General features: G+C 29.6%; 3 protein-coding genes and 1 non-coding gene across 4 annotated transcripts; 3 read left to right on the top strand and 1 right to left on the bottom strand.

Moving 5' to 3' along the window:
* Positions 1-2,647: 2,647 nt before the first annotated feature.
* LOC123296712 (UDP-xylose and UDP-N-acetylglucosamine transporter-like) lies at positions 2,648-3,810 on the bottom strand. Its single transcript, XM_044878314.1, has one exon. The coding sequence runs from the start codon at positions 3,641-3,643 to the stop codon at positions 2,663-2,665; it is 981 nt and encodes a 326-aa protein (XP_044734249.1). The 5' UTR covers positions 3,644-3,810; the 3' UTR covers positions 2,648-2,662.
* Positions 3,811-5,324: 1,514 nt separating this feature from the next.
* Positions 5,325-16,023, top strand: LOC123305095 (nuclear pore complex protein Nup160 homolog). The gene is made up of 21 exons (XM_044886711.1): positions 5,325-5,551; positions 5,618-5,723; positions 5,781-5,988; positions 6,064-6,175; positions 7,284-7,476; positions 7,540-7,730; positions 8,094-8,257; positions 8,320-8,577; positions 8,917-9,065; positions 9,135-9,349; positions 9,492-9,806; positions 10,075-10,177; positions 10,791-10,970; positions 11,042-11,263; positions 11,696-11,814; positions 11,889-12,064; positions 12,555-12,951; positions 13,211-13,506; positions 14,154-14,286; positions 14,591-14,940; positions 15,622-16,023. Exons 1-21 carry the CDS (start codon positions 5,467-5,469, stop codon positions 15,988-15,990), a joined length of 4,341 nt encoding a protein of 1,446 aa, XP_044742646.1. The 5' UTR covers positions 5,325-5,466; the 3' UTR covers positions 15,991-16,023.
* A 1,563-nt stretch (positions 16,024-17,586) lies between these two features.
* Positions 17,587-21,138, top strand: LOC123305953 (ras guanine nucleotide exchange factor B-like). Its single transcript, XM_044887796.1, has 6 exons — positions 17,587-17,634; positions 17,869-17,870; positions 18,082-18,385; positions 19,606-19,813; positions 20,190-20,478; positions 21,017-21,138. Exons 3-5 carry the CDS (start codon positions 18,204-18,206, stop codon positions 20,355-20,357), a joined length of 558 nt encoding a protein of 185 aa, XP_044743731.1. The 5' UTR covers positions 17,587-17,634; positions 17,869-17,870; positions 18,082-18,203; the 3' UTR covers positions 20,358-20,478; positions 21,017-21,138.
* On the top strand, positions 18,924-18,996 carry Trnak-uuu. Its single transcript has one exon. It is a non-coding gene; the product is annotated as a tRNA-Lys (tRNA).
* Positions 21,139-22,021: the final 883 nt, after the last annotated feature.

Genomic DNA, 22,021 nt, shown 5'->3' with positions numbered 1-22,021 from the left:
ACCCTTTTTGTAAAATGATTAATATATAGTTGAAAGTTCGGGAGTGGCTTCTTTTTGAGGTCCATAAAATTATTGAGTTTGGGTGAGGTGAAAATTAGGAGCTTTTTAGATGCATATACGATAAATTAGGTGCACAAACGATTTTCCAGCTATTCACAAAAAAGAAAGTTTTACCAGGATTTAATAACCTAGCAGTCCGTCGTATAAAAATAGATATTTTCTTTTTTCCTAGGCGTAACTATGGAATTTAGAGGTAAGGAACACAAATTCATATGACTGTTTGAATTAAAAAGTGTCCGCAAAATAGCATTAAAAAAAGAGGCTATAATGGCGCTAGTGTAGCAAAGGATATATATATCATAGGCAAAGGAAAAGGGACGGAGTGTAATTGTAACAAAGAGTCAGAAAGTTTTATACAAATGTATTATACAACTTTATACTCCGTCCTTATTTTTCCTATGTCTATGATGTATTGCATGGTACCAATGCCATCTTAATTTAATGCAATTTTAAGGTCACTTTTGTACAAATAGGATGCACACGCTTTGCATATCTTTTATAATAAAAGATATATGTAAAATAAAATTTATGGCGTAAATCAGCGCCTCAGAAAGAGTGGAACTATTCAACGCATGCGCACAATACAGAGGTAATAAAAAATAAAATTAAAAATTTCAAGACAACAAAAATGAAATAGATAAAAAATCCAATAAAGTTATGTTAATATAACATACATAATGGTAGAAAACATGTCATATTATGTGTCACAATCACCAGCCATAAGATTATACTGTCTAGAGATTATATACTGGTCTTATCTCTATCCCTGTCTAATCGAAAACAGCTACAAAGACTTTATGTATTACCTCTATGGACAGCTATCGCGCCTACACGCGCCTCTAAAATTTGGTCTCTCTCTACAGCAATCAATCGTTTGTGCGGCCACTTGCCCACTTTACGGTTCTAATTACCTATTATCTCTAGGAGTGTATACCCGTAAATTCGTAACCTTGGGAAAAATATACCGTTGTTTTCATATTATGTAAGGAATTCCATTTCAAGGTATTTTAGTCTTATAAATAAAATATATTTAATTCAAATGTACAATGAATTATTGTTTAAATACATTTTTTATTTTATAAAATTTAACTAAATTCAACATAATATAAAATTCAACTAGATAAAAATGTTTTGTTAATGTTAGGTGTATTTTTAACGATTGGTAATTTAAAATATGAAAAATGAGTAAATAATACACGGTCGATTAAACTAATGGTAATGAGTTTTAATAATTAATATGTTGCAACGGGGAATATTTGATTTCATTGACTGATTTGCATGTTAATCAGTAAAACTGACTCGACAAAATAAATAAATACAGGGTATCCGTCATTAATTAATTGCTCACCTAGAAGGCTATATTAAGGCTCTATCAAAAATTAGACCAATAAACTCTGAGCGAAAATAACGGCCCTCGAGTTCCAGGTTTTTTTTTAACTTTTTTCAACATTATCTAACTATAAACTGTATCCTAACAAAAGTATGTGTTCAATTAGTTTTGCGTAACAGTTAATGAAATATTAACTCTTTTAAAATGATAAAATGGATGGTTAAATATACGCCTTAAATGCGGGAACTCCCATGAATAATGTACGGCATCAAATCACCCGAGTTACGAAATCTAGTTTGCATCTTGCTTTTTCCAAAGAAGGCTATTCAAAAAAGTTTTAAACATTAGGTGTGCCTATTCCAGAAAAAAACTTTTTCAAGACATAAGCTTTCCAAAAATGTATTACCGGTTTCATACCGGTATGTACCATAAAACAACGAAAACACCCTATTTTCAATATATATTTGTAATTATGTTGGTTAAATAAAAGCTATTGGTTATTGGAAACAATTAATTAAAAAGGAACTAAATCAACGAGTTTTGTTTATTTTATTAATTTAAAGGTAAAATTGAATAGATATTAACCGACTTCAAAAAAGTAAGATCTCCATTTTACCCCTAAGTTAAATGTGTGTCAAAATCTTGAAAATCATCGATTGATTCTCGTTTCAGTTTGAAATAATCAAATAAGCTATTTCTTAGGAATGCTTTTAAACTTATAAAGTGACAAAGACAGTTTCAATCGGATGAAAATTATAAAATACAGAATATATTTTATGCAAGCGCGAAGCAGTATGGGTAGTTGAATGTTTAGGGGGAGTACAAAGTCTCTCTTTAAGAAGCATATTCGAGAAGTGACAAGCCCCTCGAACTAATTACTGTTAAATACATTGAAAAAATGAACAAAAATCGTTGAATTACTCCAATAATAATAATCAAGAGATTATATTAAAAAAATTAGTTTACAAGATCGATAATACATTTTTAGAACTTTTTATAACTCGAGTGATTTGATGCCGATTCGAGTGACCTTTTCCACTGAGTAATGAATTGAGATATGTATTGAATTTTAAAGAAGTCACTAATTCTTTACCTGTTACACAAAATTAAGTTTATACGGCACGCCGTTTTTAAGAAAAAACCAATGTGCCAAAAATTTTCACAAAATCTGGCTTTGTTGTTTACGCAAAAACATTTTATAAAGCATATTATTAGCAATCGTTAAAAATATAACAAAATATTTACAATTTTAGTTTAAAACAAAAACCAACATTATTGAACTTTTTTAGCACTTTTTTTACTAGATTGTAAATAAACTAATACTGTTTGGGGCACTTCTGTAAATATTAAAGTACCACCAAATACTAAAAATGTACCAAGCCAATGGCCAAGTGTAAATGGATTTCTAAAATATATAATTGATAATAATAATGATGTAAATTTTCTTAATGTTAGCACCAATGTCACAGTTAACGATGTACATTCCGTTGTTAATGTGTACACCGAACTAATACATAAAAATTGAGTAATCACATTACCAGCTAAAAATACCCATTGTAATGGAATATCACCCAAAATTGGTAGAGTGTATTGTGGTCCAGGCATTATATTTACGAAATACTTTAATATATCATTGTACACAAATATAAAACCAGGTAATGAAAATAAATGAGAATAATATAAAGCTTCCATTGGATGTTTTCCATACTGTTTGAAAATACGTTCTTGGCTAATTCCCATACGTGCTGATACTAACAATGCCACTGTCAATAGTGTTATTCCAATAACCCACCAAAAGAAATTGTCTGGAGATTGATTCGAATCTTGATTACTTGATAACAATGTACATATTGTAATCCCAATTGTAATCATTAACACCGATAAATATTTTAATAAAGTATATGTTTTATTTAATATAAATATACCCATGATCATATTTGCTATCAATGAACCAGAACGGAATATCATGTGTAAAGGAACTGGAATTTTATAATCAAAAGCCATGTTATTCATAACATTTGTCAGGAAAAACATTATTACTAAACTAACATATTCCATAATTGGAATATGTGCTTTTACAGTTCCAAATTTTGAAATGTATATAAATCCATATGCAGCAATAAATGCAAATTGTAAAAATGTTGTTAAACTTCCTATACTTGGATCATTTTTCACAAGTAATTCCAAAAATACCATGTTCGACATACATCCCAAAAACACACCAGCGATCGCTTTAACTGCCTTTATATTCATTTTTGTATTAATATTGTTTAAACTTTTTTTGAATTTAATATGTTAAAATCACACCAAGTCACATATGACTAACTTATTAACAACTTCATTACTTTTTTCTTTACTAGTTTGAGTATAAATTTTATCTATATTCGATTACAATGACCAGCATGTCTAAAAATGAAAATTATGTGATGTACTCAACATAATCTTAACAATTTTTTTTTATCAATTACATGTCATCATAATCTAATAAACTAATATTTACTTATTTCAAGGATTTTCCAGGTACGTATTTAATTAAATCATTATATGATTTAATACATTCAAAAGCACATTATGTAATATATTAATTATCTTCAAAATTATTAAAAATTGTAGAAAAAATACAAAAATTATATTTCCAAATTCCTTTTATTGTTTTGAAAACTATATTTGTTTTGTGTGAATATGAAATAGGTTAGTTGCGGCTAAAGTAATACATAATAATCATGGAGGTTAGAGAGAAGAAGAACGATCGCTGTAGGGAATAGTGTCCCAGAAAATCGGTCAAAATAAGTGAGGCGCTGCGATCGCTAAGTTGTCTCAATAAAAGCGGGCTGTTGTTAAATTTGTACATTATGCAACTAACTTCATCTACTTATACTCATAAACAGCTAACTTCGCAGATACTACTTACCGACGAATTATCAGGGACCTCGCGCGCTAATGCTTTAGCGCGTAGCGATCGTTCTCCTTCTCTCTAACCTTCATGGTAATAATAATAGTTTTGATTTCTGCCATTTACTGACTACTGAGCAAAAAACAGATTTGGAAGATAAAAACAAATGAACATAATATATGACATAAATTATTTTTAAAATTGTCAAACAATCAATGAAAAAAATTAATTAAGTATTTCTAACAAGCTAAGTTAGATATTTTTTAGAAAAAGCATTTCAAAAAAATTTTGGGCTACATTTCCTTCCCGCTTAGGCCCTACCCTGGTGGATATATTTGAAGAAACTATTAAAAAGTCTAAGGAACTCTGAATAACTCTGAATTTGTCAACGTTTTTGGACTGTCTAATTCAGAGTTTTCCAGATTTAATAAGTTTGGATAAAGAGTTGTTAAGAGTTCCTAAGACATTTTCAGAGTTTCTAACACTTATTAAGACTTATTCTTTCTTCTTATTCGGAAAAATATTTTTTCCATTAGGGTATGCCCCCCTATGACAGGTAAAGTTGGCTGAATGTTCCTTGGGATCCTTTAAACACAATACAATTAAAAGTTTCATTAAAATCGGTGCTGTTTCCCAATTCTTCCAATGCATCTACCAAGCGAATTTACACTTAAAAGCGACTTAATTTAAATAGAACGCAGCCTTCATTGTTTTGTTAATTCAGATCACTGATCTATATAAAACACTGGATTTTGGATGACCTCATAGAAAGGCCTTCTTTAGTTCTTATGCCGACACAACGACCAATGATAAAAGTTGTATAGGCATCTACTATCCAGTGTTTATTACACATCAGTGACATAGCTGAAGAATATTATTATTATTTATAATAATAGTGACTATAAATAATAACTAATTAATTTGTTCAAAAATCAAAACGAAAATTTAATTTTTAATTATTTTTGATATTGATTTTTAAATAGTAAATTACCAAATAAATTTTAATAACTGAAAATAGTAATTAACTAATTTTAAATAAATAATAATTGTCTAGTAATTCACTATCACATGTGTTAATTTTCTAACATGTAAAGGTTATGACTAGCGTTTAGCCGGTTTAAATTTAAAACACTGGATTAAATTTATAGTAAATAAAATTAAAAATTTGTCACTTAAATACACAATGAAAGATTTTAAATTTGGGTATCGTGAAGTAATACCTGACCAAACAGTGGCTGAAAAATGGAAAGAAATAATACTTAATACAGGTATAAGAAATAATACAGATAAATTTTGTAAAATAATAAAAATAACTTATGTATATCAAAATTTAGGAGGAACTCAAAGTATATTACAAGATGTTAAAGTGGCTGAAAGAGCTGGTGGCTATTGTTACCAGGATTCATCAAAATACTATACACGAAATCGATTTATTTACTGGTGAGTTTAAGCGGGAAAAAGACCGTGACAATATCTTAAAGAAAATTTTTATTTTAGGCGTATTTATCATGATATTCTTGAGTTAGTTGAACAAAGCATGGATGTGAATTTAATAGACGCTCGTGTACGATACCGTTTTACCGATACACCGATATTAGATGGTATTACAATACACGAAATTAATGGACAAGTGATTATATTAATTCCAACTGTATGTAGTGTCCATTGCTTAACGTTTTCTCATCCCGAAAGAATTCATAAACAAGTATGTGTATAATCATTGAAACTGAGATTAGTTTCAAATATGATGATACTTATTTTTATTTGTTTTCATTTTTAGCATAATGTATTTGGTGCTAGTCATCCAGATCTTACTGTTCCATCCATTTTTGCCGAAGCTAGTGTATTACAAGCAAAAGATCCTTCAACTTATCATGTTGTGAATAATATCGGTAAAAATTAAAAAATAAAATTAATTACGAAATACTGTGAACGTTGACTATGTTTATGTTTCCAGCTACTAGACTATGGAACGAATACAAAATTAATAAAAACATTGATACTCCTTAGTCTTTGCTAAGTTCTTCAGTTGGTTGTCGTAAGGTCCTTTACTTACTACTTGATCTGATTGACTTGTATAAAAATTGTTACCTAATGAAAATATTAAAACACAAAATTGTGTTGGAGAATCTCTTATAATAAACAAAAAATAGTTAACGTTCAAGTGTTACTTTTGTTTGAAAAATGGAATTATGTGTAATTGTTCACGTACGCTTAAGACATAGGTTTCAGTAACTATGTTGCCAGCTACTAGACTATGAAACGAATACAAAATTAATAAAAACATTGATACTCCTTAGTCTTTGCTAAGTTCTTCAGTTCCTGTCCAGTGAAGCGCGCAAAGTGCAGATGAATTTGAAAAATTTTCTGTTAATAAATTGTATATATATATAAATCGAAGCCTCGGAACCTAGTAATAGCAGTTGGATTTGGATAGTTATTGACTTGATGCATTTTTGAGATCATATAGACACCTTAAAAGAATACTGCTTTTGGCCCACACCGAAATTTGAGAGATAGAAAATTGATAAATTTTTGGTAAAATATTGAGTCATTAAACAAACATCTCAAAAACTACAAAAAAATCAACTTTTGAATAGAATGTCTTTAGCACTTTTTTCTTTCTTAAAGTCAAGTTGACGGAAATAACAACGGAGTCAATCATCAATACAATATGATAAAGTTAGAAATGTAGATTCAGAATGGTTAGAGAGCTAATGTTCACCACACTCAGGTTGCATCTTTTTTCGAATAGGCAACAGACAGATCTTTTTTCGAATAGTTAACATTCATCAACAAAATCTAACGCTTAATTCTAATTTAATGATATCAAGGCACGAATTATCCGAATCCACCTACTATAGTCGGATTCAGAGATAATATATAACTTCACAGAAATTAAAAGGATCCACCGGATCTATATACAAAGTGATTTCACTAGAATCAATTTCTACTGTATTTATTGATGTAAGAAATTTCTAATCAATAATTTTTTTATAGGATCAGTATTACCTCATGCCGCAGCATCAACTTTCAATCGAGCAGATAATGAAGCAACATTTATATTAGCTTATAATACAATTACAATACTTTTAATTCGTATGGTACTTAATAGTACACAATGCTATACTACTGAATTAAAACAAGATTCTATTGTACCTCGATTTTTATCAGGAATTGCAGGTGCATTTAGGTAATCCACCATGATTTTAACTTCATGTTGTATAAAGTAATATAATAATGATAATATTTATAGGAGTGGAAAAAGTACGGATGGACAAGTAGCAGTGAGCTTATTACTTCATTGCATTCAATCAGAAACTTACGCTTTGGTCCTAGGTAGAGATGGTCACTTAAGAGTTTGGTCATGTTCAAAAAGTGCTTGTGTTAGAAGTGTAGATGTTTTAGGTGATACTGCTGACAGTCAATCGCAATTAACACAAGGGTGTAAGTTTTAATTATTTGCTAGGCAGATGCTATGTTAATCTATAAATTTTAAATGAACAAACCTATGTTGTCAGATACTAATCTGCCATTTTCAGGCAGATTATCTGTGTCAAATAATCTGCCCGAAATTGTTCAGATACTCAAGGATAAATTTAATAAAAACGAGTGCAAAATAGAGAAACTTTGAGTTTTGCATGAATTTCTATCGATAAAGAAGAGTTCGATTCCTTGAGTCGATTACTGAATAAAGTCGGCTTCATTCTCTGACCTTCTCTGATTTAAAGAAAGTCGTGAGATCTAATCTAATTAATAATTTAATGATTTATTTTTTCTTCTATTATTATTTATTAATTATCATTACAGCTCAAAATCATATTTTAAGAAAATCAACAGACAGTGATGAAGAAAATTTATTAATTGGAATATTTTTATGCTTTTCAAATGCTTGCCAATTTCAAATATTTAAAGCAGGTTTTGAGGACGGAATGTTCGTATTTTTAAGAGTGTGTACTTTGTATGCACCAGAGGTTAGAAGAATTATTATTTTGTATAATTTTATCTGTATTTATTTATAATCATTTATTTTTAGTATGATTTAGTGGATTACACATTGGATAGTCAACGTTTATGGGTTGTTTGGCGGGGTTCACAAGGTGACTGTTCCGTTACGAATTCGTATTTACTCGAATCTGGACAAACAGCATTATGGATGCCATCTGTACTAGAACCAGCGCCACCACGTGATTATATACCAGCAGATTCAAATTTAGATCCTCGTCAAGCGTATTCTGATTATATATTTTATCCTGGTCGATTTCCATTTTTTGTTATTATTCGTGCTTTAAGTGTAAGTATTTTAAAATTGCTTGTCTTTACATATTCGATAGGCCCTTTCACAATACCGATTTTATGTGAGAGAAATTGGCTACTAGTATGTAGTTATGTAGTATTATTAACCATATTAATTTATTTTTATCTTGGGTAATTGACTTTTACAATAGCATAGGTTGTTAAACAATACCTTTTGCTGTGTGAAATTGGGCGGTTCATAGCCCGTATTTAAATCACCGCAGCAATCATGTGTAGCAAACATTTGGAAAAAGAAATTAACGCCTACCTTTTCCAGTAATTTACATTCAGTTCCAAAATTTATGTCTAGTTCTTTATTAAAATTTTTTTTTTACAGATTTATAAGAAATCAGCAATGTTAACAGATGTTTCAATATCACCAACCTTACTTAAACAACGGGTGTGCATGGCAATTGAAGCAGAAATTCAAGCTGAAGTTATGGAATATGAATTGAGTGATGACGATTATTTAGAAATTTCAAACAGGTTTCTATATTTTTTAATAAAAAAAACTTGATATCTTTCTAAAAAATTACAAAATAATTTTAATTTTAGATGTTGGTCACGATTTTATTCATGCTGTGCCCAATATAATGCTACCGGAGCACGACCTTTGGGCATTTTATTATTACCACCTGTGTCGGGATTAATATTAATACGAAAAGCAACAATATCAATAATGCGTCCAATGGAGATTTTGGAACATCTTATATTGTGTGGATCTCACACGACAGTAGAACAATTACTTTCTTCACATATGGTATCGAATGGTAAAATTGCTCAAATAAAATATTTATAACAATCGAAATTAATATTATAATAAAATGGTCTAAAATGCAAACTATGTATTGTCATTTTAGGTCATTAGATAAATTTTGAAATTGCTTAACAAAATTTTTTTTCAAATTTTAGATCCTGCAGTTTGTAAAGATTTATTACAATTAATATCGATTCTGGTATCTATCGAACAGTGTTTGACAGATGAAATTAAAGCAAATATTGAAAAAGAATTAAGGTTTTTCCGACCACCTGATCAAATAATCGCTGAATTGGTCGAAGAATTAATTTCTAGTGGTAATGATTCAACTATTTCGGCAGCAGTTATTTGGGAACTATGTCGTAAAGCTTCTGGTATAACTGATCTGTACCAAGCAATTCATTTTCTATTACAAATATTACGGTTGGATAAATATTATGTTTACAATGAAGATTCTGATGATGAAAATGGTGAGTAATAGTTTTTAATAACGCCACGTTTGTTTAAATGCTAGAGTAATAATTAATTTTTCTATATTAATTTCACATAAATGACATATTTATTAATTAAAAATTAAAATTAACATGTACTTTTGAAGTTGTAAAATACTTACAATATAGGATGTAACCCCGTAAACACATTTGAGTACTTCCATTAAAAATATTTGATGATAGTATGTTTGAACCCCGAAGATATTAATAAAGTGACGATACTGATGATCGTTATGTTCTATTTTAGGTCCTTATTTAAGAAAAATGTCTGCGATGATTGATCATATGTATTCTAGTTCATTAGGAGCATCGGTAGTTACAGAAAGTGTGCACCAAATGGCAATTATAAGGTAAACATTTTTATTTGTATTTGTTGGAAATATGTGTATTTTTTTCTATTCTCTTTAATTAAGATTTACTCGACCATTACTAAAGATTGTTCCTGTTTATTATATTCAAAATTTAGTACACAAACAAAATAAGTTTATCAATATTTCTGTTTCTGAATAGATTTGCCAATTTTAAAATATTTTTTTTCGGCATTTTAACATAAAAAATTCCTCCTCTATTTCTCACTCTTTTGACCCTTTTTTAAGAGATTAAACTCCAGGGATTTGGATACCATGTGTATTTTTAGTGATACTAAATATACATGGTATTCATGTTCTGGTCAAAACTGCAAAAGGAATATTGTGTGTTTCTATTTGTTTTTAAATTTGAAATCTGAACGACTTGATTAATTGAAGTCAAATTCATACGAATCGAGATCTGATGATAACAGTGACGAAGGCTTTTTTGGTGTTCAAGGGAAGGAGAAAAAGAGAGAAATTGTTTATAACATTATACCATTCTTCTTAGGATATTTGTTTACCAATTTTAAACTTCGGGTGTTTTTTTTCCCAGAATAATCCTCTTTTTCATGTAATTTCACTAGTATTCAGAAATACAATTTAATTGTTTCAGGTTCTCAATTTGTCGCAATTTATTATTTTTGCAACATATTCTCTTAGAAGGTAGACAGCAAGATTGGGATATTTTAGAAGCAATTCGATCTGTTTGTATGCCGGATACCGTTGTTTTTACGCAAGCATATTTTACGATTGTATGGCTAAGCGAAACAATTGCGTCACCTATAACTATGTTGTAAGTACACTTACCATTGCCTACTTTTGAATAATATTTTTAAAAAAAACGTCATTTTTATGTTTATTAAGGGAAAGCTCTCAACAAAAATTATCCTGTTTACAACTTGCACCTGTGATAACAAGTTCAAGAGCTTTGTCTCAACGATACACAACTCTACCGGAATTATTTATTTTGGGTGATGGTGGAAGGCGTGCTCATCAACAATTGGCCAATTTACAGAGTGATTTAAATGCAATTCCATACTGGCACAACTCTTTACTAACATATGCTGGAATTATTTCTAAATTAATGTATCCTTTTTTAAATAACGATTACATGACAAGTTTTATTATAAACTAATTAAACCACAAGATTCTATCAAGACCAGTTTCAAAGATGAATTTAAAACCTTCTTTTTTTAAAACTTGGAGGTTTTATCAGAATTTTTTCCAACATGAATGCATTAACTGTATTGCCTCAACTAGTCTATTCAACCAAGTCAGTCTATTAAACTCACCTATTTTATTCAATCGAGTATAGCTGAACAGATGATATTTGACTGTAGCTCAATCTTCAATAATTCTGCCAACCTGTCAAAAGATTGCTGAAAAAGACTTACAGCGATTGGTGATTCCCTTATATAATAATTTATTCCGTAAAAATATCAAACGTGTATCGTGCGATTAATATGATACACTAATTTCTATTCAAATTATTTAAATCCTTAATATTAATTTCAATAGTTGGCCAGTTAGTGGTACTCTTACACTTGGTGAATGGCTGTTATCTAGTGGCCAACATTTAATTTTACAACAATATGTTCGACAATTAAGTCCATGGTGTGAATGGAACAATTGTTCACGTAAATATTTTTGTTTGACATTAAAAATACTGAAAAATCTGTAATTACTGAAAAGTTATGTTTTAATTTTGTAGGTCAATTTTTGTTAGCGGTAGCATTTCTTGCAAATGGTGAACGTCGTAAAGCGCTAGACTTATTCCAGTTAGCTGCGAATGGAATATATACGGATAAATTTTTAATTGAAAAGATTATTAATTTATCGGGAGAAGAAAATACTGAAACGAAAGCTTTAACAGAATATTACTTAAAGGTAATGTTAATTATAAATAAATTGAGGATATGATTTAAAATTATTAATCAATATAAATGTAGGAAATTTGAGGTTTTGATAAGGGAATTGTAACTGAATTTTAGGATATTGTAGCGAATTTAGTCTAAAATTTTTAACATATCTGAATATTTAGTCATTTATTATTTATTTCATACTTAGGTAGTTAAATAATGGTGAAAAACAGTAGCAGTAGCTTACTTAGATTTAAAAAAAATAAAGTGCCCGAATGACTAATTTTAAAATAAAAATAAATTTAAAGAATACTTCGACAAATAATTTTTATTTAAAAAAGAAAGCGAACATATAAGCATAATTCACAAGTTTTATTTGAAAATTCATTATTACCTGAGGAATTATGATACCGCTTGCATAAAAATCGAACAATATAGCATTCCGAGCGACGTGCTATTAACTGCATGAAGCAAAAGGCCGTAAAATACTGTTTCTAAAAAATAATTATTTTTTACAGGTTATTAATTTATTTGAACAATACGATGCATATGACTGTGCAATTAAAATGGCTGAGACCGCAATTAGTCGAATTGATGATGAAAACGAAACACATTTAGCTACATTACACTCAATAATTTTTGTACATCATTTAAATTTGGATCATTATGAGCAAGCATATCATGCATTAGATGCAAATCCAGACCGTAACAGACGTAAAGATTGCTTACGACAATTAGTTGGTACATTATTGGAAAAAAAACAATTGGATACATTAATTAAATTTCCGTATGTTGGTATGATTTCTGAATTTGAAAATATTGTTGAATCACGAGCCCGTGCAATGAATTTGCAGGAAAATTATGTATATGATTTTCTATACAGCTTTCATATGATCAAAGGAAATTTTAGACGAGGTAAATTGGATTTTTAATTTTTATGTGTATCTATATATAAAAAAAACTTTTTTCTCTGTAAATTCAGATTAACGTACATAAAGATATCTAATTACCAAAAAGGCGATTATAGATAGAAAATTAAAATTTATTCATTTAAAGATTTTAGATTTGGTTTAGATTCTAAATTAATCACAGTATTGATTGCAAACGCTTGTTAGAAAAAATTTTTATTTCCACAAATAAATATCGCTAATACTTTCTTTTTTTGTTGTTGCAGCTGGAACTGTTATGTACGAACAAGGTCTAGTGTTGAGCCAAATAAATCAAGAATGGGCACTTGAACGACAAGTCAAGAGTTATTTATCATGTTTAAATTGCTTGTATTTAGTCGAAAAACCATTTCAATTTATTGTTCGACCGAGAGCTTTTGTTGATGAGCAACCTGTTGTTGAAATTGCAGAAAATGTTGAAATACCAGGTGTTGGCCCATTGAAGATTGAATTAACAGATGAAATTCGAAAAAGATTGCAAAATACTTTTCTGACTATATCAGAATTTCAAAATGATGATGGAGTATGTATTAAAAATATTATTCTTACTTTTATATATGATGGTCCTACAAAAATGTAATAGATGTGCACTTTTTTTGAACCCATTTTTATGAAATAAATTTTTGATACTACACTTTTATTTCAAAAACATGTATTGAAAACGAAAATTTTCCATCAAACTATCTTTTCGATACTTACAATTTTACCGAGTTCGGGGAAAGAAATGAAAAAATCAGCGTATAAAGACTTTTAAAGTTGGTGTAAACCAACTTTTTTTCCTTCCACTAACTTTTAAAAAAAAATATGTCGTTATATTACCACCATTAATTTACTGCATATCGTAGTTTTATTGTCTCCTTATTTTGATTTTATTAAAAATTGAAAAAAATTTAACGCGGCGTACAAACAAGTCCATTAAATTGAGCGAGTCCGTAAAAGCAATTGCTAAAAGGGCGACTTTAGAGTTCTTCAAGCTAATAAAATAAAGAGACCTTTTTCCTAAAATGAAACAAGTAGCAAACTAATCGTGTTTTTAGAAACTTCAATAAACGTATAGAATGCAAAAAAGTAAAAACTAACTCATCATAAAGGTGAAATGATAAAAAAAATTCACGAATACGATTTTTCATTTCAACTGATTGTTTATTCTCATCGAATATTTGTTTACAGGCGGAAAAAATTGAATTAAAACGTGATATTGAAGTGTTAAATATTGAAGATATTAAAAAGGAATTGGAACATGTAACTGCCAGATTAACATTATCCAAATTAAGTCCACAATTTCAAATATCCTGCTATTCTAGTAAGTAGAAAGTTATTCGTTTTTGAAAATAAGATCGCAGTCAACAGTCTTAAGGTCAAAAATCAATAAATATCAACAAATGGAAACAGCTTGAACAGCAAAACTTATCATTGGAAATGCGTTTCATAAATGGCTGTATTTACAGGATTATATTGTTAGTTCAAATTTATTTGGAGTTATTATCAGATTATCAATGGTAGAGGCTAGATCCCCCCTCCGTTAGATATAGTATTAATTGTTTTAAATTGCGAATGTAAATTATACAAAATGATTAAAATATTAATTTTTTGATTCATTCTTTCAGCGCCAAATGAATTAGTTGGTTTACTTTTAAATGTGGGATTATTTGAAGCAGCAGCTAATTTATGTACGACATTTGGCTTGTCGTATGATACAGTTTTTGAAGCACTTACAACAGCTTGTCTGCGATTAAATCGTAATCAATCTCCTGAATCAAGTGCATGGTTAATTAAAAATTCTGTAGCTGATTTGGCATTAGGCGAAACTAGTGCCGCAAAAGTTGGTTGGATGTTTTTAAAAGAAATGTTGATGAAATACGAGGAAGATAATTTAACGGTTTTACATAAAGTTGTTGCAAGACGTATTATTGCATTCAATGGATATCTTCCATATTGGCTAACAGCATCGTATAAGGTGAGAAATTTGTTACTCTATTCTTACATCAAAGAAGGAGTATAATGTTTTCAAAAATTCAAAGTTTCTTTTGTAGCGTGATGAGGGAGGGAGTGATTCTAAAAGACAAAAGTTTGCATGTCGTATTTTATGTTGCCGTATTTTTGCAATTAAGAGAACGAGTTTGGATAAGACACTTCTGACCAGGCCAGCATGTTCTTTTTCTAATGACCTCGGTTTTCTTTTTATATTACTGAAGTTGTTGATAGCTAACAAAAACTGCGAAAGTAGCTTTTAGGATCATAGGAAAGATTCCTAGAATAGCTACCATATTCTAAGAATGTTAGGCATTTTTTTAATGTATTTTTGGGATTATTTTGAAATCTGAATCGATATTTTAATTTAGATCGATTCAGCTATCTGTATGCAATAAATAAGAGAGAGCAAGAGAATGTCGTTAGAGATTATAAGTTACCCATTCAAAGAAATATTTTTCTATTTTAAATGAAAGTATAGTTTCATTTTAAAATGAATTTATTTACAAAATTAACATCATCATTAATTATAACGATTTGAGACTAGCAAATTCAATAGTTAAACGGATATTAGGAGTACTTCGAATTTTCTACTATTAAGGATGGCAGTATATGATTAAATTTTAAAAAATTTCCAATTATTACAACGTTTTCTTTTTTATTTTAGGTTCGAAATGCCGGTGAGTTAATTCGTTTGTACAATTCAAGTGGTCGAATATTGGAAGCATGTAGGATATGTGTTGATTATGTTGATGCCGCGTTAGGAAAAGGAAAAGAATTGTTTGGTTTAAAGAATCCAATATTGCCAAATGCACCTCCGCTCTGCTTGCCAACATTCACATTTTTCCATATTTTACAAAGATTAAAACGTCTTTCAGAAGCTAATGAAAAGTATCGTGTATACTACCAACATCTCCATAATGTTTTGAAAAAATATGCAACTACAGCCCGTCGAATATCAGCGGATTATGAAAGAATACAATGGCAAAAAGCCACCGCACGGGCTAGTACTAGTAGTAGTGTAGAAGCTTATTAAATTGTGAGTTCATATTTTTGTACTTTGTTAAAAATTTACCGTATTCAAATAAAATCAATTTTTGACATATAACAATGTTTTTTTATTTTTAAATTTAGTTAAGGTTATTTATTCATAAGATCCAAATGTACGAGTAAAGAAAAACGAATGTTCATTTTGAATTTGAAAATGTTCTCAAAAAATTTACTAAATAATTCCTTGAAACTTTGTCTTTCAAGTAGTAAAGTTATTTTGAAAAGTACACAGAACATAGGAGCACACTCAGGGAAAAAATGTGAATATTTTTAAAAAATTTTAAAAAATATGTTAGAAAAATGTTAAAGAAAAGTTGTAACAATTAACCGCCCTTCCACCTTTGTCACCGAAATTATTGAATCTGAAATTTCAAAAAATAAACAGAATTTAGAAAGAAAAGTTTTTAAATTTCAAATGAAATGAGAAGCTAAATTTTGTAGCACGAAAATTGTTACACTGGTTTAGTTTCATTCACTACTGCGCGTACGGGACTTTTTATAGTTTTCTTCGCTACTCTTTACAGTTTTCAAATCAGAAAATAAAGTCTGAAAGAACAATTTGAATAAAAAGCATCGCCCGAGCAGGGACTTGAACCCTGGACCCTTGGATTAAAAGTCCAATGCTCTACCGACTGAGCTACCCGGGCTTATACTTTTACGGTAAATAGGACGTCGGTACAGAAATATGCAATTTTTACCCATATTAAATTTCGATTTTTTCCCCAATTTTCTGGATCAATTTTAGCCCTAGCGCATTATAGCCCTAGCACTTATCCTCCTTTTTATTCACTATTTTATTAATTTTGGGGGGGGGGGAGTGCTCTAACTTTTTTTGAAATGAAATTTTGCCCATGATACTCTCTGATATTGTAACTTTCTATAGGTGAAATAAATTTTAAAATCGGTTAAGTAATTAATTCAAAAATAACGATTTTTCATACAAACTATCATCTCCTTTTCACCACCAAAAATACGGAGTTTCATATAAACTTTCATCCCCAATTTGGCCCTTTTAAAGAATGAATTGTTAGGAAAAGAGTAAAATAACCGTCTCTAACCATAAGCTCATATATCAAGTTTTACATTTCTAACTTCAAAAATGGCAAAGCTTCATAAAACTTTCACCCCCTAATTTACCTCCTTGAAGAATGAATTTTTTTAGATTAATTTTCGTATTATAATACGAAAATTAATCTAAAAAAATTCATTCTAGAATTAATATTTATAGTTTTATTAGCTCCAAAAACATCTAGAGTTCATATTCAAAATGATCAGGATATTAGTCGACATCTATTTGATTGTATTTGAAAGCAGCTTTGTTGTAATTGGTATTTTCTAGTAAGAAATCAAAAGTTTTTAAGTGAAAATTCAAGTTTCGATCTTACTAAAAAAGAGATGCATATAGTGTAGAGTCCCAAAAAATTCCTCCAACCGTGAAGCGAAAATTTTTATCATATGTAAAATAAAAAAAGTTTCCATGGCAATAATTTTAAAAAAATTTCAAATAATCTTAAAATGACCATTTAAAAAGCTATCAAAATTTGTAGTAAACAATGAACCGACCATCATTAAGGTCTGAAGGAACAAATATTTGTAATGAACCTTTAACAAGTAATAATAATAATAGTAAGTACTTCTAAATTTTTTGTAATTGAAATGTTTAAATAAATAAAAAATTCTGAAAATATCAATTGCTGCTTAGGGAATATATTAAATTCCTCTTACGTATTTCAAAGAATATATTGTATCAAAAAATCATCTGAGAAATAATAAATTATTTCGTTAATAGTTTACTTACGCGTTATTTTATTTTCTATTCATTGTATGATTTTTCCTAACCCATCGATTTTTGCCAAACAATTAGTAGTTGGTTTTACAACTAACCCTTTTTCAGATGATTTTGCTTTACGAAAAATCTGTTAATAAATTTCCACATTTTTTCACAAGTATTTACGGAGATAATTGTTACCAATGTCTTACCATTACAGTGATTATTAAAATTTCGACGAATGGGCTTGGATATAACGATATTTCTTTTTTTAACAATATAATACAAATAGTTTAATTTTTGCAACAGATTCGACAATTTTTCAGAATAGTAGACATCTATTAAATGGCCATGGAATATACAGCGTACAAGAAATAGCATCATCCAATATTTATCAAGTGCCTCAGTGTAATAACAGTAACATTCCACAAATGAGTTCAAATAATAGTAGTAATTTGATTGCTATACCATTTTGTTATCCTGGAGGAGTAACATTCACATTTCAGCAGGCGCCATCATGTCCTTGCCCTAGTCCGAATGGCGTACAAACAACAGCGCAATATGTGCAACAACCCACGCAACAACTGCAACAACTACAACAACAACAACAGCAGTAAGTAAATTATATTTAAAAAGAAAACTCAAATATTTCTACAAAATCTTCCAGTTCTCATTTCCCATGTTACGAATCATGCAAGATTTTCCATAGAAAATATCCGCCCAATGATTTTTTGAAATTTCATGCTTTGAAACGAATTCCGATAATATTACACAAAACGTTATTTAAAAGAGCGCAATGCTCATTATCTTAGACACATAAGGAGCATTATTTTATGGCGCACGAAGTGCGTTATGTTGTATCCGATTTAAAGCGAAGCTTTATTAAAAGTGCCTCTTTTCAGCTGTAGGCCCCATACGGTTAGTGAGCGTCTTGTCAGGATAATATAGCGAGAAAGTTTATTTAAAAAACAAGCAAGCGAATGGCATAAAGTTTATGGCGTCGTCGTTCGGCTTAACGTCGTTATGGCATTTCCGTTTTTATTTGTTGCAGTTTTCACGTTCAGGTTGGTTTTATGCTGAAAATATTGTCTTTGTGGATGCTACGTTAACAATATTTCACTAAGCTGTTACATTTTTACATCAAAACGTAAGCCCGGGTAGCTCAGTCGGTAGAGCATTGGACTTTTAATCCAAGGGTCCAGGGTTCAAGTCCCTGCTCGGGCGTTTAATTTTTGTTCTACAAATTCTTTAGTTTCAAATATTGGGGCTATACCACGTGTGCCTGAACAAAGTTTCAATATTCGAAATGTTAATAGGGTATGCCAAAATAAGTGTTTTATTATAGTAAAAAAGTGTCCGGAAACGGCTACAGAATTGATAACTTTTTTCAGATTTTCGAGCAAACGTTGCTAATATTTTTATAAGAAATATTGTTGCCATTTGAAGTTTTGCTCTATTTCTAACGATTTTGGAATATTTGAAAATGACTATTATGATGATATTAAGAATGACTATGATAGTTCAACAATTAACTCAATCAATTGTTTTTTTTTTATTTGTACTAGGATTAAATTTTACTAATTTTATAAATGAATTAATTCTTGTTCATTTAGTATTGAGTTGTTTTTCGCAAATTCCCACTTTTTTAAAATTATTTGTCAAATCGGTACCTAGATTTTGATTAGGACTGATAAAAACAATTACTTTTAAAAAGGACATTGAGTTCGCATTAGAAAAATCTACGAAAAATTTTCCCGAAAACTTTTAGAGATTTTGTAACTTTGAATAAAATGCGTAAATTCAATGAATAATTTTGTAATTAACATTTTCTAGACGATGCCAGCAACAACCTCCACAAAATTGTAATAATAATGGACAACAAATTTCTCAGATTGATTATTGCACACTTTTGAGACAATTAGAACAACATATAATAGAAAAAATGATGGCTCAATCTCAACAACAATGTAAATCATACCAATTGCGATTTCATTGTAATGCAGGAACGTCTACGTCAAGTTTATTGTATCCATGTCAGGAGGTATAGTTTCTCTCAAGTTTATGGTGGGATACCATTTATTTGTATAAATAGTGTACACCATTAATTTATAAATATAAATATTATAATTTAATTGAAAGATTATTGAATGAGTTAAATTGTTAGGACACTTGCCACGCATGTATGATATCCATCCAGTGTTTGATAAATTATATTTTATTATTTAAAATTTTATGGAAACATTTACACCTTGTTTATGCATTTTAGTTCTTATAATGATTTCGATGTGCGCTCAGCAACCCCACAGAATGCATTAAAAACTGCTTTAACTGGGAACTTGTTTCTGGTCGACTAAAAGAAAATTTTAAAATCCGATATGGACTCTTATTACACTCAGAAATAACATCTTTTTTTACAGAATTATAAAACAACACAAACTGAAATAGAAAAAACGAAAGAACGAGTATGTAGATGTAACTGCCCAACGCAATTATGTTGTTTGCATTTTGAGACTAGTAAAACTACTGAAGCAGTTGGGACAGAGGATCTGCAATGTGATATCTTAGAAGAAACGAGGAAACCATAATTACAAGAATGTTTGTTTAAATATCTCAAAGATTGAATCTTTTAATCGGCAAAAAAAAAAGAACTTCTCAGTTAAAACAGTTTTGAATATTCGTTCTGCATGGTACCATAAGGGCATTAAGGTATTTTTTAGTTCACTTACATTGAGAAGCCTCAAATATAAAACGCTGCTTCAAATGATTTAAAAAAATTTAATTAATTGAGAATTTAAAAAAAAATGAATGTTGCTTTTGCGGGAACTTTTTTAACCACTCGATTGTACCATTGCAACACGTGTAATTTTTCAATCGAATCCTAAAATAATTAAATACTCAAACTAACTATTTAGAATGAGCACGCGCATTTGAATTCATAACACAATTTAAGGTGCAATTTCATAGTGATGCTTGAAGCTAGCTTTTAACGTCAAATTTGATTACATTATGGTATAATTTCGTTCAGAGTGCCATTTAGATAAAAAGCAGCGTCACGTGTAGCTTTAAGTGTCACCATGAAATTGCTCCTTTACGATTCTTTCGACAACAAATTAAAAAGAATGCTTAATGCGCGCACAGCAATGTACGGAATGTATTTGCATGTCATCAGTATTATTAAGTTGCTTCTGATCTAAAGACGGCCTGATTATTTACTGTTATTACACTCAGGGATATTTTTTTATAGAACTATAAAACAACACAAACTGAAACACAAAAATCAAAAAAACGAGATTGTGGATGTTTAACTGCCCACCAAAATTATGTATACATATTGAGACTAGTGCAATTACTGAAACAATTGAACCCGATGATCAAAATGAAAGTATCGAAACTAATTCCACCAACATAGATTTACAAGAAGGTTTGTTTAAATGTCTCAAAGATTGCCAAAATACTGAATCAAATTCTAAGTATAAAACTAAGGATATCAGTTATGTTACGCCTTATATTAGCTAAATATTTATGTATATTTTATAAACTGCAGAAAAATATATTGAACATGGCAACCACGGCTAAAAAAGTCTTCGGACAGAAAACTTGTTAAATTATCATATCGATCACCTACATGAAACAAAATGCTATAAATCATGTTGTATGATATGTAATCGTTTAATAAAAAGAAAAAAAATGTTTTTGTATCTGAGAATTGCCTGAATATTGAAAAAAATGATCTAATAAAGATATTTTCTCCGAAAAGTAATCTCCATGATTTAACAGAGAAAAAGTTTAGTAAAAGATTCATGTTTAAAAAAGTGAAAAAAATTGTGTAAATATTATTTTCATTACATCATTGTAGAAAATTTTCTAATTACTAAGACACTTGTGAATTAATCCCCAATTAAACCCCCCCCCCCCCAGAGAATAATTCGTGTTTTTCAAAGTGCTGCCAAAAATATCCCAGACCACTTGCTTTTCTGCCAGACATATTTTCCTGATCCTTTTGACATCCTCAACACAACCAAACAAGTTTTACAGTTTCCAGGACCATCACTTCAAATTTTTTTTCCGCTTAACGACATTTTCGGTTTTTTTGGCATAATTCGGGAATGGGACAACTTGTTGAGTTCAAACTTTGTAGGATGACTGTTCAGAATCACATCTAATGAAATATCAAACAAGCAGACAGTTTTCAGAGCCATAACTTAGTGACAGTTTTTCAAATCTCCCCCTGGGGGGAATATGACACATA

This window comes from Chrysoperla carnea, chromosome 1 (genome assembly GCF_905475395.1).
Source record: "Chrysoperla carnea chromosome 1, inChrCarn1.1, whole genome shotgun sequence".
Lineage (NCBI taxonomy): Eukaryota > Metazoa > Arthropoda > Insecta > Neuroptera > Chrysopidae > Chrysoperla > Chrysoperla carnea.
This window is presented reverse-complemented; position numbering and strand designations above follow the sequence as displayed.